General features: G+C 39.1%; 1 protein-coding gene across 2 annotated transcripts in view; it reads right to left on the reverse strand.

Annotated features, from left to right (window-relative positions):
* Positions 1-8,459: 8,459 nt before the first annotated feature.
* The window catches only part of fbln1 (fibulin 1), a 39,310-nt gene continuing 27,415 nt past the window's right edge, over positions 8,460-20,354 (reverse strand). For both annotated transcript variants that reach the window (XM_083546315.1, XM_083546316.1), the window contains exon 17: positions 8,460-9,152. In XM_083546315.1, coding sequence (XP_083402441.1) covers positions 9,013-9,152 — 140 coding nt within the window. In that variant the 3' untranslated portion in view covers positions 8,460-9,012. The remainder of the gene's footprint in view (positions 9,153-20,354) is intronic.

Raw genomic sequence — 20,354 nt, forward strand, 5'->3', positions numbered from 1 at the left:
ATTTTTTGGCCTTGTCTGGTTCGCATTGTTTGTTCGTTGTCTGACCATTGCCTGTTTTTTATCTTGCGTTAGGCTAATTTTTTTCGACAAATCTGCTGCCTGACAGAATCTTTTGCCATTACTGTAAAAGAACCACCAGCCGCGCTTAACACTCCCGCTCAGCCTCTCCCTCCTACTAATCACCTACACCTGTTTCCCCTGATCGAGAATCCTTCAAAAGATCCCCTTCACTCGCTGTCCGATCTACAGTATGCATACCTCAGATTACTTGGACTTCTCACGGATCCCGCGTTCCCTGCTGTTTCCCGTATTTCTTGCTACCCTTCTCAAGAACCTCACTTCAGCTAAGTGGACTATTTCCAGTACTCCCTTCACTGATATTTCTTTGTTTGCTCTGTTAAGATCAATAGGTGTGTGCTTGTGAAGATTGGTGTTTATTAAGCCACTGTAGGTGAGGTGAGAAGGCCTGGGGTGCAGTAAGCGTTCCAATTATATTAGATTAGGTTAGATTAGATTAGATTACTTTATATATAATTTAAAAAGTTATAATAATATATTTTGTTATATTTTTATACTATCAAGTTATAATAACTTTACTGTCATTGTACAAGTACAGAGCTAATGAAATGCAATTTATCCCGATCATCCAGTAGGCTTGAGTTCCGAGTGCTATAGAAGGCCAGGTATGATCTTCTACACCAACCCATGTAAACCATATGTTTATACATTTACTTCATTCGGCAGGCGCTCTTATCCAGAGCGACTTACACTTATTTCATCCATACAACCGAGCAGCTATGGGGTTAAGGGCCTTACTCAGGGGCCCATGAGTGCCAGCTTTGTGTGGGTGGAATTTGAACTTATGACCTTTAGATGCAAAGTCCAATGACTTTAACACTAAGCTATTACCTTTCCTCACCTTTTTAAAGCTGGCTTCATGCACAGGGACATTGTCATACTGGAACAGGGTCATGTGAAGTGAAGTGAAGTGAAGTGAAGTGAAGTGAAGTGAAGTGAAGTGAAGTGAAAATTGAATGCTACTGCATCCAAAGGCATCCTATCAAAGTGTGTGCCTTCAACTTTGTGGTAACAGTTTGGAGAAGGACCACATATAGCTGAAAAAGTCAGGTTTCCCAATACCTTTGACAATACTTAGACTTGTCTTAATGCACCAGGGGTGCACTCTTTCATTACTATTCATTTTCTTATAACAGTCTTCCTTATATAAGAGAAAAGGCACATTTCCTATACTGTAAATAGCAGGCAAATCTACTACAACTAATAGCATTCACAGACCAAAATCTGGATATAATATCTGGATGCTGAAAAATAAACCATGAAACGAGGAACACCAGAATGCCCATTCTGAACAAATAGTAAAATCAAAATATGCTAAAATTTTTTTAAATGTATTTGTTTATTAATGTTAATGTCAATGATAAAGTAAGCTGAAAACATCTCTCAAATGATAAAATGTCAAGACACACATACAAACAATATCACAAATTGTATTAATACAATTAAAAATGAACATGATACATACTTCAGTTGTTTGCCGTTATGTCTAGAATTCGGAATTCCGAAGTGGAGGAAAGTGGTCCAATATTTTGAGACGTATGACACACAACTCATGGGAAAATGACTGGGTGTGTATTTACCACCTCAGACAAAACAAAACTATGACACAGCTAAATGTTTGTTTTTCAGACTAGGAAAATCAAAACTGTAGGTTTGGTGATGCCAGTAAAGTATAGAAGGATCTCACTGCTCACTGCTGAAATCTTCTTCTCATTTTTCACGTGTATTTATACCCATTTATACTACCAATAAAATATACTAATAAACCTTTTTCCTTAAACAAACACTTTATAAACACTATATATATATATATATATATATATATATATATATATATATATATATATATATATATATATATATATATATATATATATATATATGCTTCTTCTGGGTGAAATTATACATAAACATAGTTTCCATTGCTATGCTGATGATACACAGTTGTATGTTTCAGCAAAGCAAGATGAGAGAAATCAGCTTAAAAATGTTGAGGAGTGTGTAAAGAACATTAGACAGTGGATGCTTGATAACTTTCTTCTGCTCAACTTGGATAAGACGGAAGTACTTTTTCTAGGACCATATGCAGCTAGAAGCAACCTTTTCCCGATTACGTAGCATCTCTGGATGGTGTTTCTGTCTCACTGTGTTCAGCAGTCAAAGACCTTGGTGTGATTATTAACCCGAGTCTTTCCTTTAAAGCTCATGTTATATGATAATAACATTACCAGGATCGCCTTCTTTCACCTTAGAAATTTTGCTCAAATTAGAAATATGATGTCATTACAGGATGCTCACCACAGTATCTGAGTGAAATTCTGTACCAGTATGACCCCCCACACCTACTTAGATCAAAAGAGGCAGGTTATTTGTTAGTACCTCAAATAATGAAGACTACAGCAGGGGGCAGATCTTTCTGTTATAAACCCCACAGTTATGAAACAGCCTTCCAATTAGTGTTCAGGACTCAGACACAGTCTTAGTGTTCAAGTTAAGGATAAAAAATATTTATTTAGTCAAGCTTTTTATCTGTATGTTTTTCTTAGTTAAAGGAGCAAATCTGAAGGAATCATGTATATAGAGTGTTCGTAAACTAGGATGTTTGTATGCTGTCGTCCCCTCACTCACACGTTCACTCAGGTTTGTTGACGGTGGTGTGGTGGGTCGCCTCTTATCCCAGAGATCCATCATGTCTGTGTTACCTTCTGGTTCTCCTTTTTAGTTATGCAGCCATAGCGAGTCTTGGCAAAATCCCCAACTGCACAGTGTAAGTAACTTTTATATAACGATAAGGATACTTAATGATCTATATCTTACTCTCCCTGTCACCCCTCTCTCGTTCTCTCTCTCTCTTGATCGAGTTAAACATGCTCCTGAGGTCCCAGTGACCACTGTTTCTGCCCCTCTCCCCTCCTCGGATCTGCCCGCTTCATCCAGCCTGCCTATGTATGGTGTTTTCTTCGACTGGAGTCCACTCTGTGCAGCTGGGGATGGTTTCTCATCAACGGCCTGGGGATCAATGAAATTACGGAGTAAGAACGGGAGCTTTGAGGATTTGGATTTGGACTGTAGTTAATGTCAACTGTCTGCTGACTGGTGACACAGGACTAGATTTTGCATCTGATCACCATCACTGCACCTCAACATTGTTTATCTGTAATAAATAGACATTTGGTGCAACCCAGATGAGGATGGGTTTCCTCTGGAGTCTGGTTTCTCTCAAGGTTTCTCTTGAGTTTCTCTTGAGTCAGAATTTCTCCACAATTGCCACCGGCTCGCTTATCAGGGACAAACTTACACATAAAGAACGTCTTATTAATTTTTATCACCGCTTTATCGGTGTAAAGCTGCTTTGAGACAATGTTTATTGTTAAACACGCTATACAAATAAAAATGTATTGAATTTAATGATTTACTATTTAAAACTCTATGTACATAAAATTTTTGTTTCACCTCATATATCAAATAAACTGCACATTCTTCAGTATAACCTGCTATCATCTTGTCGACACCTTGTCAAAGTCAAACTAAATTTGTATAGACTTACAAATGTAAAATAATCGCCTCAGGGCAACAAAAAGTATCCTGCGAAATTACGGGGCACAATTGAGGGTTTTTTTCCCCCCGATTTAGCAGCTGCAAGGACATCCTAAGAAAGCCACTTGTTTTAATTATGACTTTTTTATAAGTGTGGGCTATAAATGTCCCAGTAAACCATGCCACAGTTCCTGAAGGATCTAGTGTGTACTTCTGCGTGGCTCTAGCTAGAACTGGTTGGAGTTGGTTAGCCTTGGAGCTGTAAGTTAAATAAATGTGGGCATCTGATTTGAAGATGCTGGGTAACACTCTCACTTTCAATTCCAGAAGCCTCTGGGAATCTTGTAATTGGGAGAGTGTGTGATGTGATAAGCGATGCCAAAAAAAGGACTAGCGTTGTGTGTGTCTGCCACCTGTTGGGCTGCTGTACAATTAGCACTCGGTTTTGTTTTTGTTTTTTGTTAATGTGGGTCAAACAAATGGAATAAATTGAAGAATTCTAATAGCAAATGATGCAAAAAAGTATGTCATTGCAAACATGTCAATCAGTAAAAGATTGTTTAAATCTAAATCAGACTGTGTTGAATTTGTGGGAATCTGAATCAGACCGGAAACACCATCCGATTGGCTCCTGCAGGCTAATTGCTGCTGTCTCCTGATTGGTGGTTGACACTTTAAAAGGCATCTTGTCTCTTTGTGCCATTTATTCAGCATATTCAGTAAGAATATGCATATTTAATATTCATATTTATTTTTGGTGTTAAGAAGGTTTTGGAGATTGTCAGAACTATTGTTTGTTTGTTTGAACAGGGGTTGTTTTCACCCCCTTAAACCCCCTTAAACCTTTTGTTTGGCACTGTAAATAACCATGTAAATACTAAAATTGGGGTAATCTGACGCCATTTCTTTTGGAACTTTTTTTTTTTGGGCTAGTTGGGTAGGATAGTAAATTGTATATTCTTTTTTCTATGCCTTAATCATTATGGATCTGTTGTGTTTGAAGAGAACATCGTTTTACATTAGACAACAATAAAAATATATCTCTGATTTAACAGATATTTTTAAGTTTTTAACTGATTAGTTAGAAATCCCTGACTCGCAAGTGTCCTATTCTTTTTCTATTACGTATTTGTCCTTCTGCAATATAAAATACACAACTGATTCAGTTAGGATATGCAGCATAGGCTGTTCCTTATTAGTTGCATTGGATAAATCTTGGCTCATCTTCCAAAAAAAATTATTCCACATGCATTCATGTAAAAAATCGACACTGCATCCACATTTAAATGCATTCACAAAAAGAGTGTTTCCTTGCCTTTAGGGATTAAATGTTTGAAAAGCATCCACAACAGGCTGTATGTTTTTCATGTATAAAAGTAGCAGTTTTGTGTTTAACATAATGAGAAACAATGGTTAGAAAAACCAGAAGAGAAATACTCTCGCATTTTTATTAAAAGAACTCACTTGTATCTTAAAACATGTGTTGCGGTGGGGGACAGGGGTTCTGGCCAGGAAAAAGCAGAGGGTGTTTGTGTGTGTGTGTGTGTGTGTGTGTGTGTGTGTGTGTGTGTGTGTGTGTGTGTGTGTGTGTGTGTGTGTGTGTGTGTGTGTGTGTGTGTGTGAGCACACGTGCGCAGACTGTGTGTGCCTACACTGTGCATATGAATGCACTTTGCCTGTGTGTGTGTCTAAGTGTGTGTGTGTGTGTGTGTGTGTGTGGGAGAGACTAGGATGACCCTATATAGTCTGTTAGCCCAGAACTGGGACCTTTTCCCAACCGACCCTGGAAAAGCTGGACTTTACACTCCCTCGTTCCCTCTCTCTCTCTCTTTTCACTCTCCTCTCCATCTTTCTTTTTTCACTACTCTCCACAGCCAAAAAACCCTCTTTCCTCCTGTGCTCTGACCACTACACACACTCACACACACACACACACGTATACGCCTACATACGCACGGCCAGACCACCACCTGGCCACAACATAGTATATCAACACACACACACACACACACACACACACACACACACACACACACACACACACACACACACACACACACATGCTTCCATTGGGTTTGCTGCCCTGCAATAATTCAGTGACAATTTGATTGCTCTTGTGGCAACTACCAGCAGCTCTTCACATAGCAGAATGGAGGAAAATTGGGCTCTACTTTACTCCACACATGCTCATGTTTCTCCTTGTTGGTTTTCACATTTTAATAGCTGAGGCGATTGTTTCTATTGTAAAATCTTTTTTACAAATTTTTGTCAAAACAACCTTCAATGTAAAATATACAGTAATGCATTAATTAAGCAAAAATCTTTGCTATCCTGTTAAATATTTGTATAACTTCAATTTGCAACTTTTAACCTAAACCATATGCAAAAGTGTATTCCCATGTGTTGGTAGACAGCATTTATGAGAAAACTGTGCTTTCTGGAATGCTTGCTCTCCATGGATGAGAAAAACCCCGCAGTATGAGCTATGTCGAGGGCATTATGCTTCTTCATTGAAGTGCTGGTCAGCAATGGTTTCGTCCCAACCACAGTGATGATTAACCAGCCATGGTTCAGACTAGTCCCTCCATCTGCTCAAATGAGCTAAGGCTGCTTGCCTCATGTCCCCCGACATTGAGAAAAGACAGTCTCGGTTCAGTGGCCCCCGCTGGCAGGGATGTGGTCGCACATAAGCTTTCTAAACCTCCTTTACCATATGCATTTTCCAGTGCAGAACTTAACTTGGTAATGCGAGTTTGCATAGCATACACTATAATGATCACGCTCAGTATGCAAACAACAGGATTGTGGAACTTGTGGACATTTTTTGGCATTTATGCATGTCTTAAATTGACCAGTGAGAAAAAACAGAGACCTTTTATTATTTGTGCAGACAACCAAGCCAAGTTACATGGAAAGTTTGATTTAGTAATGATTTGAAACAAACCAACTAAATTATGGTCAAATTGTAAGCCTGTGTAATAATTAAATTACTCATTTTTACCAGGACACTAATAGTGTGTGGGGAATTTGCGGTTTGAGTAGTTTATTTCGACTATAGATTACTGAGGTCAGGATATATATATAATTATTGGAAAACAACTTAAACATAACATTTGTTTTATTGATACATGTATAATGAAACGAATACTAGTTTACTGGAGTGTACAATTAGTGAATGAACATTCATTATCTCTACTAGTGAGCAGTCTTCCTGTGGATGGAGTCCTCTTCATTTGGGGCTGGGAATGGTTCCACATGAATAGCGTAAAGATCTATTAAATTACTGAGCAACTCTGTAATTAATTAATGAATCAATCACTCTGTAATTAATATCAACAGTCTACTAAAATGGCTCAGGACCACAGTTGCATTTAATCGCCTTTCACTGAACAGCTCAACAATGATGGAACTGTAATGAGTGGATAAGGACGGATTTCATTTGAGTCTGTTTCCTTTTAAAGTTTCTTCCTCTTGCCATCTCAGGGAGTTTTTTCTTGCCACAGTCACCACTGGTTCACTCATTAAAGATAAACTTAAATTATAAGGAATGAACTTATTTGGTTTAGAGAATGTGGCATTATGTAAAAGACAGGAGGTGGAGCTGGAGGTAGCAGAGCTGAAGATGTCGAGGTTTTTGTTGGGAGTGATGACGATGGACAAGATTAGAAGTTAATTAGAGGGACAGAGCATGTAAGACGTTTTGGAGACAAGGTGAGGAAGGCGAGATTGAGATGGTTTGGACATGTGCAGAGGAGGGACATGGGGTATATCGGTTGGAGAATGCTGAGAATGGAGCTACCAGGAAGGAGGAAAAGAGGAAGACTAAGGAGGAGGTTTATGTATGTGTTGAAGGAAGACATGCAGGTAGTTGATTTGAAAGAGGCAGATGTAGAGGACAGGTATGGAGACGGATGATCCGCTGTGTCGACCCCTAATGGGAGAAGAAGAAGAAGAAGAAGAAGAAACATACATTCTTTTAGAACTGCTTTATCTCTGTGCAGCTGCTTTGGGATAATTGTCTATTGTTAAAATCGCTATACAAGTACAACTGTATTAAATTAAATTCATACAGTAGCATCATAGCATCATGGCAATAGCATGAGTCCACCCGCTTTTAAAAAACTAGCTTACACCAAACACTTTATGGCCACAAATCAGGCATAAACTTATGACCACCTAATATTGTGTTGGGCTCCCTTTTGATGCCAAAACAGTCGTGACCTGTCGGAAATTAACTTCTTCAGCAGTTTGAGCTACAGGAGCTCGTCTGTTGGATTGGACTATATGAACCAGCTTTAGCTGCCCACATGCATCAATTATCCTTAGTCACCTTTGACCCTGTCGCCGGTTCACCACTGTTGCTTCCTTGGACCACTTTTGATATATACTGACCACTGCAGACCGGGAACATCCCACAAGAGCTGCAGTTTGGTAGATGCTCTGACCCAGTCGTCTAGACATCACAAATTGGCACTTGTCAAACTCACTCACATCCTTACACTTGCCCATTTTTCCTGCTTCTAACATGTCAACTTTTAGGGCAAAATGTTCACTTGCTGCCTAAAATATCCCACCGACTAACAAGTGCCATGATGAAGAGATCATCATTGTTATTGACTTCACCAGTTCTAATGTTATAATGTAATAATGTTATGTTTGTTTATTACTCCCAGTGTCTCAGTCTAATTCCCCAAAACAGATTCAGAAAAAACCTACATGAATTAATAATTGTTCCTGACCAGGATAAAAGTTGATTGATTGATTAATTGATTGATTAATTGGTTGATTAATGATTGGTTGATGTGTGAATGAATGAGAATTAATACAACACAATGACAAACATGAAAAGGAATTAACAGAGCCACGTCTCTATTTGTGTAAAAATAACTTGTGGACATATTGAGTAAAACCTTAAACAAATTTGTGAAAAAATGACTGATTTAGCTGTGAAGAATGAGGACATCAATACATTCAAGCAACAAGTAAAGAATTTAAGGTTGCTTATGTTTCGTAGATAATCTATAACATTACTGACTATCACAGACTATCAGAAGTCACATATCACATTTGTTTGCTTTCATTTTATCTGAACAATCCAATATATAAATTGTTGATAAAAACGGATTCCCAACTCATCTTTTTACTTCTCAAACAATTTCAAATCCAGCCCGTGTGGACTCTACTGATACGGTTTATGACATGCTGTTTAAATATGGTTATGTTACACTGCTTCGTGAATGTTTTATAGACAGTCTAAACTACATTATCAAAATAAAGGTTTAGCTATTATTATTATACTCTGTATTAGATTGTGGCATGCAAACATTTCGACAATTTTTAGAGTGCATAATTAAGGCTCAAAAATAGAAATCTACGTGAAAAATAGGTGCTGTCCATTTAAAACCAGAATTCAGAGACATAGATGTGAACGTTGATGATGTTCCGATAAGAGATGACTCCATTTGTGACGTAATTCATGGCGAGCTTCAGAACCGTTTTCAAAGGGCCAACCAGGGGCTTCACCTGTCTGACAACACCTGAGAAGAAATGTAAAATCAATAAAGGTAAATTCTTTGCAAATCAGTACCACAGTTTCATTACAGGTGATGTTTGGGGTATAATATTGGGGTATAATGTATTATTGCCCCGTTTAATAAGAAGACCTTTATGAGTGGATTTCCTTTTAAATATTATAACATTCATTTATTTATTATGTGTAACTGTTAAGTATATTATTGATGAATAATATAACAATGAATGAATGAATGAATGAATGAATGAATGGCTGAATAATGGAACGAATAAATAAATGAATAAATTTAATAGGGTGTGAATGTGAATAGTTTATGAAGACATTACATGAATCAGTTATCATATTATCATATCATTCGTAAGGTGGGGAGCGTCTGTATATATCTTTTGTCTAGTTTTTGCCATCTGGCAAATGAACACATAATCATATTGAAACAAACCCCAACCCCAATTTTTCCTCTTATTTTTCAAATACTATACAAGAAATTAGAACTTCAGGGGAAATTAAAGTTGCTCAGTAATCCTAAGATTTGCCACATTTGCAAAACCCCTTACAAAAAATAACTAAAATATTACGCATAGCATATCACTGCCAAGCTTGTTCTTTCTCTAAATTTGAGTACTACATGTACTATGAAAGAGTATATTCATTGCATTTGTATTACTTTATTGATATTATTAGATTGAGACAAAGTCTTTCTACCATATAGGTGGTCTACAGACACATCATCTTTAACCTTTTAGACCTAATTTATGCAAGACTTCTTCCCATCACCGGCTAAGTTAACTAACACAGCGTTTTGCCTGCAAAAGGTGAAATGAATGCTAAGATAAACCCTTCTGGATCTGATTCCCTTCTTACAAAATTCAAATAAAATGTGACAAGAAACATTGGCTGTGGATTTCTGACAACTTGGTATAGTTTACTAAAGTAACAGCAATTCCATGTCACGACATTCCATCTTTGGAACATCATCTTGCTGATACAGTTACTTAGTGCAATGTTTCAGTGTACAATAGACCATCATTTGAGCAGATTCCATACATTAAGGCCTCTATAAACCAAGCTTCATGACCTGAGCGTTTACAGAACAGACTACAGAGTTCTAGGTTTGCAGAGATGCACTAATTAGTGGTGAAATCACAAGTGGAAACTTAAAGTGGGGCAATAATCTAAAGGAGGCCTTCGGGGTGTCACCTCTGCATCTATTTAACTTAAGCATTCATTCCATTTACTATTCCCATGATAAATCTCCACTCCTTTTTAGAGCCACCAGGGAGTTACTATAAAGTGTTTACCACTATGATAAGAAGTACTTTCTGGGGAATTGATGTGAAATCTTGAGAAGTCTGGTTCTTATCTGGACCTGGGCTTTATATTTCTTTGCTCATTGTGCTGTAGTTGAGACCTCCATTGTCAAGTCTAAGACAAGAGTTTTAGGCTAAGTCAAGTTTAAGACCAAATAAAAATGAGACAGGGCCAGTATTATAACTAAAAATTAAAAACCAGTAGCTGCACATATCAGATTCAAAACACGGATGCTTGCCTACAAGCATCAGTGGACCAGCACCATCTTACCTCAGAGACCTCATCACACCTCACACTGCACCACATTGTCTAAGATCCTTCAGCACTACTCGACTGGTACCACCTTCTTTCAGAATGAGTGGTAAGTATACTTTAAGCCTCTTCTCTATTCTGGCACCGGTTGAAGACCTACCTCTTCCGGAAACACTCAAATTAAGCACTTTCCAAGTTTGCTTTGTAGAATTCAAGAATTATATTTATATTAAGTTTGTAATCTAGCGTACCAGTGTTGATTTATTAAATGCTAGAGACTCAAAGCACTTTTGTACGTCGCTCTGGACAAGGGCGTCTGCTAAATGCAAATGTAAATGTAAATGTAAAAAAACAAAACTTATGGTGATAGAGTTTGGTGATATCGTTGTTGGTCAATATATGCTGTACATAAGATTGTACAGCTTGTTTTACAATATTGTCAAACTTAGAAAGTACATAATACTTACAACAGAAAAGTTATGATATAATTAATTATATCTACGTATATTTAATACAATTATTATATTTATAAATAACTGAAAACAAAACTTATCATACATTTCCCTGATCAGAATCAATTGCCATAAATCATTTAAAAGTTTAAACGTTAATTAAATACAGTCTGAGTAGGACAGGAGGTTCACTGACCAGCTGGTTATTCATACAATCTGTTTCTGTTTATGGCAATATTGTAATAAGTTCCTGAGCAGATAAATGGCCCGCAAAGGAACATACTTCTTTGCTTATTCAAGTATTTCTTTTACAACAGCTGAATACTTCCTCTCAGCTGGAGGTAGGATATGGGCTGCAAATGCAAACACATGTCTAATACTGTCTAAGTTATACATGTACACCATTAAGTCTTGAGTATATGTAGAATAACTGGGCAGCTGGGGATCAGAAATAGCTCTAGCAACTAGTCTTATGTATCTAGACGCCTAATTTAGGCATCATTACCAGTTAGGATGTCACAATTGGGTAGGGGCTACTTGAAGAAGACAGACTCCATACTGGTAAACTCTCTCCAGATGTCCCGGAAGCATAGCAATGGGGGGTATACAGGCATGGCCTCGGAGTCCAGTCCAAGAGGAGCTGGGTAAATAAAGGAAAACCGGAGAGAACAGTGCAAAATCTCTCTAGTCACAAACAGGTTGTGCTCTGTAAAACTTCCTCCATATTTGCTTCACCACTTCAGGGTGGAGCCTCTATTCCCCAGGCCTTGGCTCTTGCCTCAAAAGGGCATCTGCTACCTGGTTTAGGCACCCTGGGATGTATACTGCCCACAGTGAGCAGCATCCTTTGGGCCTACAGGATGACCCCTCATGTCTGGGAGGAAATGCTTTAGCACTAGAAGCATGGCCAGCATCTCCAGGCAGTTGATGTGCCTCAAGAGAGGCCCTTTCCATAGACCTTGGGTGGAGTGGCCACCCAGCCCATGAGGGAGGCATCTGTCATTAATGTTATGTGACGACAAGGAGCTTCCAACATGGGGCCCTGTGACAGGAACCATGGTTTCTTTCACATGTCTAAAGCCTGAAGGTTTGCCGCATGACTTTGATCATGCGGCACGGGTTGCACCTCCTTGGAAAACCCTCCCGTTCTGAGCCACCACTGCAGGGGTCTCATGTGCAGAAGGGCAAACAGATATCACATTGGACGTAGTTGCCATCAAATCGAGCAGTCTTTGAAATTGCTTTACAGTGAGTGACTGGCCTTCTCTTACTCTCTTGACAGCCGTGAGGATTGACTCGATTCAAGCAGGAGACAAGTTCACCTGCATTGTGGTTGAATCCCATACTATGCCTAGATAGGTGGTCCTCTGTACTGGAGAAAGCACACTTTTATTGGCTTTTATTCTTAAGCCCAACGTCTTCATGTGGGCGAGAACAACATCTAAATGCAAAGTCAAACAATCGTCGATCTAATACAGTATGCGGTTTAGAGGAGCAAGAGCTGCATGTGCAAGAAAAACCTGATATTGTTAAGCTTCGCCCACAAAAGCAATTCTCAGGAACTTCCTGTGTGGAGGAAAATGGGTATATGGAAGTATGCGTCCCTCAGATCTATCGGAACGAACTAGTCCTTGGACCTGATTTAAGACATGACTTGTTAATTCCGTAAGCATATTAAACCTAAGCTTCATGAGTGAGATCTAAAATGGGACGCAGCCCCCCATCCTTTTTGGGAACTATGAAGTACCAGCTGTAGAACCCGAACTCTCTGTCAGGGGAAGGGACCACCTCGATGGCCACCTTTCTTATTAGAGTGTTTACTTCTTGTTGCATGACCAGAGTGGGAAACACCCTGTTGAACCGAGGTGGAAGAGACCTGAACCGAATCTTGTAGCCTCTATCTACGGTGTGCAGGGCCTATGGAGACACATTTGGCAGGATTTTCCAGGCTGCCAGATAGGCTACTAAGGGAATCAGTCTCTCGAGAATGTCCTATGGCATGCCTAGAGCAGCTAGAGAGCTAGAGTGTTCTAGAGGCCTCCTGGGATGCCGCGGGCCACCCAACACCGCTACGTTCCCAGGCAAAAGCTGAGGGCGGCACTCACTGGAGACCGCTGTGCCCTGAAACACCAAGAGTGGCAGCATTAACCAAACAATCTCCTGAGGGCACTGAGGAGAAGCGGGCACAGTGTATTAAGGTGTATGCCACCCCTCCCCAGCGGGGCCCCTCAGAGGTCCTGTATGGTCAGGAATTATTAACGATGTTATTAAAGATGATGGTCCTCAGATCCGTCACTTCCTAGACATAGAGTCCTTAGCGGGGGAGTGCAAGTGGCGACACTCTGTCTCTGGACCTCACAATGTAAACTCGCACCTGGCTAGGGTTGCGTCCACCTAGCAAACCAATGAAAGGGTTGGGGAATTAATCGCTTGAACGCCACCGACTGCTTTTTGGTCTACTGGAATCTGCAGGCCAGTTGGCACAACATCGAACGTCCAAGAGAAAAGCTCTGTCCCTGTCAATAAAATCAGAAACTGTTAAACACAAGTCCACAAGTCTCATTTTCTGAGAAGGGGGATTAGGACCGTGGACCGCTTCCTCTCCACGGGGCAGAAGAAACTGCCAAAGAGCGGGCTTCTGATCCCTGAAAAAAAGGCACTGGATCTAGCAAGTCCCTCTACCTGATCCATCTGCAAGCCCCACAAAGCTAACCACCACTCTGCCTTGGCAGAAGCAGGACTAGAACCGCGAGGAATGCTGGCAAGAGCTCCCACCTCAAAGAGCGCTCTCCGGGTGTGGAGCATACGCAAAGACTTGCGTACACAATGCAGGCAGTCAGCTCCCTCGAGAGCCGACCGAGCATGCTCCGCCCCTGACACGCGACACCCCCATGATTAAACGGGGGCAAGGAGTAAGAAACAGACTAAAGTATTGCATACATTTTACCATTACCTTCTTACCTTTTTGGCTTGCCATAGCGAAACCTAGCGAGACACACAGAACGCTTTCTGGAAAACAGAAGCTAGCAGGGTCTCCACTGCATGTGCTTTTGTAGCCAGCTTTTAAGCACCATCATAGCACAGAAACTGCTCTAGTTAAAATCACTAATGACCTGTTTTTAGCTTCAGACCAAGGCAACATCTATCTGTTAGTTCTGCTAAATCTTAGTGCTGCATTCGACACTATAGATCATGTTCTCCTACATTGCTTACAAAATTACATCGGCATTCAGGGACAGGCATTAAGCTGGTTTAAATCCTACCTGTCTGATCGTTACCATTTCGTAGATTTAAATAGAGAACTATCCAGGTTAATGCAAGTAAATGATGGGGTGCCACAAGGTTCAGTTCTAGAGCCCCTGCTTTTTACAATAAACATGTTTCCCTTGAGAAATATTATTAGAAGGCATGTGATTAACTCCACTGTTATGCTGATGATACCCAACTATATATCTCATCGAAACCAGACGATACAGGTCAATTGGCTTGATGAGGCTGTTCAGCTCATAGATTATCTGGTGCTGTATTGTCTAGCAGGCAGCCCCTTCCTTACACATTAAACTTTCTTTTTGAGTGTGTCAAACAATTAAAAGATTGGATGACTCATAACTCTCTATTATTAAATCTTGATAGGACTAAGATTTTGCTCGGCCTAAAAATCAGTACACAGAAGCTCCAGCATTTCAACCAACATTTAGATGGATTTTCTGTGACTACTAGTTCAACAGTAAAAGACCTGGGAGTTATTTTAGACAGCAACTTGTCTTTTAAAATTCATATCATATATATTACAAAAACAGCCTTTTTTCACCTTAGAAATATTGCTAAGCTAAGAAACATGTTATCTATATCTGATGCAGAAAAGATCGTCCATGCATTCATGATATCCAGACTGGACTATTGTAATGCATTACTAGTTGTCCTGCATCATCAATAAACAAGCTACAGTCCAGAATGCAGCAGCCAAAGTTCTCACAAGGTCGAGAAAATATGATAATTGAACCCTAATCTTATCATCCCTACACTGGTTACCTGTTAAGTTTCGAATCGACTACAAACAACTACTTCTTACCTACAAAACACTAAATGGTTTGGCTTCTATTTAACTTTATAGTCTTCTAACACGCTATAATCTGTCACGCTCCTTCAGATCTCAAAACTCCGGACTTCTAGTAGTTCCTAGAATAGCAAAGTCCACTAAAGGTGGTGGAACATTCTCACATTTAGCTCCTAAAATTTTTAGTTTTCCTGACAGTGTTCGGGGCTCAGACACACTCTCCCAGGTCAAGTGCAGATTAAAGACATATCTTTTTAGCAAGGCCTACACATAACACACATAACATAATAACCATCTGCTTCAGTACATCTGATCACATGCACATTATCAACTTGTGCCTGTTAATATCATGAACAGGAGCTACGCTAATTCCTCTCCACTGCTTCTCTCTCTCTACCCATCCCGAGGCATCCTGAGGTTGCTCCAGCTCCCGTCACGTCCGACCTCTTGAAGATTGTGGACCTTTAAAGAAGTAGATGCCGACCCCACAAACATCCTAAACCATCTAGAGAAGTACAAGCGCCATTTGGATTCCACTTCATGTGGAGTTTTGACATTGGATCTCTTTGAGTGTTTAAAGGCTCTGGCATGGAGAATCTGGTGTTGGATTTATGATGATCGCAAATGTTGAGCTATTTATGAATTGCTCAGTAGCTCCTGGTTCCATAAACTCAAATATCTGTGTGAAAAGCGCTATAGAAATAAACTTGACTTGACTTTTGTAGCTTTCTGGTCGCTACTTGACCCCGCCGGTGACGCCACATGCTTCCCAGATTACACAAGTGGTTCAGAATGTGGTCACGCAGAGGCGTTCCCAAAGCATTGTTGACGTAGCTCAAGTTCCTGAAAGGGAACAAAAAGATTGAGACTAGTTTTTGTAGCACACCCACAGATGGTAGCACAAGGCTGCATGCACAGTCACAGGAAGCAACAACCTTGTAAAGTCAATGTGCCAAAAGACATCATCCTTTGTACATCAGAAGCTATACAACTGATGCTATTCTGACCATGCTGCTCTCCCCACACGTGAGTTTTTTTGCCGGAAACAACTTGATCTCACTTCCACACCCATCCTACTCGCCAGATTTGGCTCCTGCGGACTTCGTCATCTTCCCGAAGATGAAGATCCAGCTTAAACATTGCCTTTGACACCATTGCACAGATCTAGTGGCAAAAACAAGTGGCAAAAACACTGGGAGAGCTGTGCTGTGAAGGTGATAATGTGTAAGGAAGGGGGGGTCCCTGGTGGTCTAGTGGTTAGGATGCTGTGCTCTCACCGCTGCAGCCCGGGTTCGATCCCCGGTCGAGGGGAACCAACCCCAGCCACTCTCAGTGCTGGTCCCAAGCCCGGATAAATGGGGAGGGTTGTGTTAGAAAGGGTATCCAGTGTAAAACATGTGCCAAATTAAATATGTGGATGATCCGCTGTAGCAACCCCTAATGGGAGAAGCCGAAAGAAAGTTTAATGTGTAAGGAAGCGGCTGTCTGCTAGACAATACAGCACCAGATAATCTATGAGCTGAACAGCCTTATCCAGAGTAGCCAGCTATTTGTCCCCAGAGCAATATGATAAAATGATCCTGCACCATTTGATCAATTACCCTACCACCCCTCACAGATAAACACAGTCAAAAGGCTTGATGAGCCTTTGCTACGCAAGCCCATGCTACAAAACCCAAAAGGCTTCTAGATCATTCTCTAATAGCATGCTACTTTCCAGCTGACCATTAGCTATAATGATAGAAGGATAGAATATTGATAGACAGGATAGAAGATAGGGAAAACACTGGAAGTGTCACCTAGCTTGTGCTATAGTCAGAATATTGTAAAACTTTGCCATAGGTATGCTGCAACCAAACGTTGTACTTTATACAGTATGTCTTTTTTTTTTCCTATTAAACATGTGTTGCTTTATTTATTTTATCAATACATTCTCATAAGTATGTAAAAGGTAGCATGGGGTTAAATTGAATACTTTTTGAATGGCTTTTAATGTCACTTGAAATTTAAGTCCAAGTTTACAATTTACAATTATATACCAAATTATATTTTAAGATAGAAAAGAGCATAATAGGAGACTAGAAGATATCAGTACCGCTGTACCGCTTTTTAGCAGCAAGAATAACAAGCCATGTGTAATGTGCAAAGACAATTTTTTATTTAATTTTGTATTTTTACTGCTGTTCAGCTAAACCTCAAAAACGGAATAAGTCCTACAGAGAAGCTGCGAAGCAAATAAAGATTGAACAGCCCATATTCTAGAATTTAGAGGTACATTACAAGAAAAGCAAGTGCACCACTATAAAATATAGATATCTTATGTGGATCTTGTAGTTTAAGTCAAATGCAATCATTTAAACATGTGAAATTCAAAGTAGCTACGATACTTGATGCTTTTCATGAAAATTGTGGTATTGAAATAGATTTATCATCTTAAATGCACCATCATAAGACTGCATACATGAAAATGTATTGTTGCTTATCGAGTTAACTGCATAAAATCAACAAATCTCATGACCAAATCTTTCCCCTACCAGCTAGTAGATTCACGATACGTGGACAAGGTAGCTTGTACTAACAAATCATTTGGAAAAGTATCGAGACACATTATGCCAGAAAAAAATCAGTTAAGACCCACATATAGGTTTCAAAAAGAATGTTGCTTGATGAAAACCTCAACAATAAATCAAACTGTGAGACTGAAAACATAATGTACATGCTTAATGTTCTGAAATGACCTCTTAGTGCTGGCAGAAAAGTCAGTTCTTAAGTGATTCTCTGCTCTACCATGCATCAATAACATGGTCACATTTCATTTTTCATTATTTCTCCACCACTAAATGGTAAAAGCATTATGGTCCATGTCCATGTGTTCATGCTAGAGCCTCATTAGCGAGAACGAGTAGTTCGACTTTGAGGGTTAAGGATGAATTATCATTGTAAAGAGAACATGATGTGCTCTGATTTTGAAATAGGTCCAAACAGGTTTGAGGGCAAAATGTCTAAAATGATTTGTCTTCGAAATAGCTTGCTTTATGCTTTAAATATATTTTAATATATTTTTTAATAGACATACAAAAAAAAAAAATGAAGCTCCCCAAAGTCCCTAAACTACAGCCACCCGGCCGAATACGGCCCGCCCTACGGCCCTCTGAACAATGCCAGAAACACATCTAGAAAATTTTCATTTAAATATATGTTTTACATATATCATGTCTGTATTTGATAATGAAAGTTGGCTTTTAAACTTAACTTTCCATTAGTTATTAATAGAGGCCTTAATACTGATAGTCAGCAAAAATTCATACTGATAGTTTTTCCGGCTTTCTGTCCGCTGTCATTACGGTAGCGGCCTCTAGAGGTGATTTACTGACCCCACGTGCTGATTGTTTTTACTGCACGGAGCCCGCTGTACTATTATAATTATTTTAAATGCATTATTTACATAATTATATTAATTAATGAATATATACATATTTTTTCCTTTAGCAAATGTTCATGTTTTTTTTGTTTTTTTTTTATAAAAAGAATAAAGTGTAAAATAAAGTTATTTTGCATGTAATAACATTTTACTATTTCACATGGAGTGTTATGTTTGATATTTTATCCAGTAACATTCGCTTGATTAATCGGAAAAGTACAATTAAATTAGCTATCTGTGTCTGTAAATTATTGGTTATTAACATAACCTAATTATTTGTTTAATTCACACACCAGCCCTATGCTTAAGTAAGTAAATGTTTTAATTTTAATAGCAGTGATCATGAAAAAAACATTTATTATGGACGTAATTATCCTCTTTTAATAGGCGATATATCTCCTGAAAAGTAAAGCTTTTAAGTCAATTTTTCTGTGCGCTGCAGAACAAAATAATAAACCAATCTAGCATTAGGAGGCATAATAAATACATTTCAAATCATCATAAAATTTACACAGGGATACTGGTAGTCACTCCGGCCCGTTACAAACCGACCCGGCCCCCCGTTAAAGAAAGGAAAAACGTCCCTGTTCTGGTCAACATGGTGCTGGCATCAAATGATATTGAGATGTCGTGCTTATAGCAATATTTAACATCTCTTTATGCTCAAATGATGACACGAGTTGAGTCACATATTGATATTATGCATAATTATGAGGTTTTTACCAACATTAAGACCAATTAACTCAAATTCCAGATGTTCTATCTTTTTTAAAACAGCTTTTTCATCTCAATCCATAGAAGCAATGAAAAAGTCAATAAAAAAAAACAAATCAAATCAGGTGAATTGCAGTAAACATTTATCAATCCTGATGTCTATAAAGGATTCTCTAGTGAAGGTTTACATGTAAACAGTACAATTTATGGTTTTATGGTTACACCAGCTTGGGAAAGAAGCATATGACATCGCATCTGTAATGAGCAGGTTCAACACTAGGAACAAATGCAAAGTATGAGTTGCCTGAACCACAGAATTGGATAATCACATGCTAGCCAACAAGTGATCCACTAAAAGGAATTGGAAATAGACCAAATAGCAATGCTCAGTCTACAATGGAAAGCCCAGTAAGCTTTTCCCCAATGGGCCACCAAAGAGGGCACAAAATGCCTGGCTAGGCATGCTCTGGGCAGTCTTATACAAACACCCTCCAGCATCTTTAATATAAGAAAGTCTTTTTTCTGACCGGTTTCATCTAGAATATGCCTCGCATGGTCTAATTTCTTTTTTTAAGTTTAAACTACACATGCTCTACTGATTAGGATGAAAGCATGAATGGAAAATAAATTTTGTCAGTGAGCTGATACTCTAGTTTTTAGGGAGTCCCTTTCTCATGTTGCTGTATAACCCAGTGGTCCCCAAAGACCGGTCTGTGGGTCAATCGGTCAAAACAGAAAGAATACATAACTTACATTATTTCCGTTTTATTTATTATCTGATTCTAAACATTGTTTTATTTTGGAAAATTGCCGGATTCTCTCCACCACATCTGTCTATGACTCACTCCTGATGCATGTCATGATGCCTCGGTCACATGTCTTACCTACACCCGCTACCTTCTTAAAGGGGCTGCTCCGGCTGCTAACACAATACATTACCCAAAAGAATTAAACCCCCAAGCTAGAAAATGAACAAAAAACAACAGAGTGGTTTATTATTAT

Source organism: Silurus aristotelis, assembly GCF_946808225.1.
Source record: "Silurus aristotelis genome assembly, chromosome: 7".
Classification (NCBI taxonomy): Eukaryota; Metazoa; Chordata; class Actinopteri; order Siluriformes; family Siluridae; genus Silurus; species Silurus aristotelis.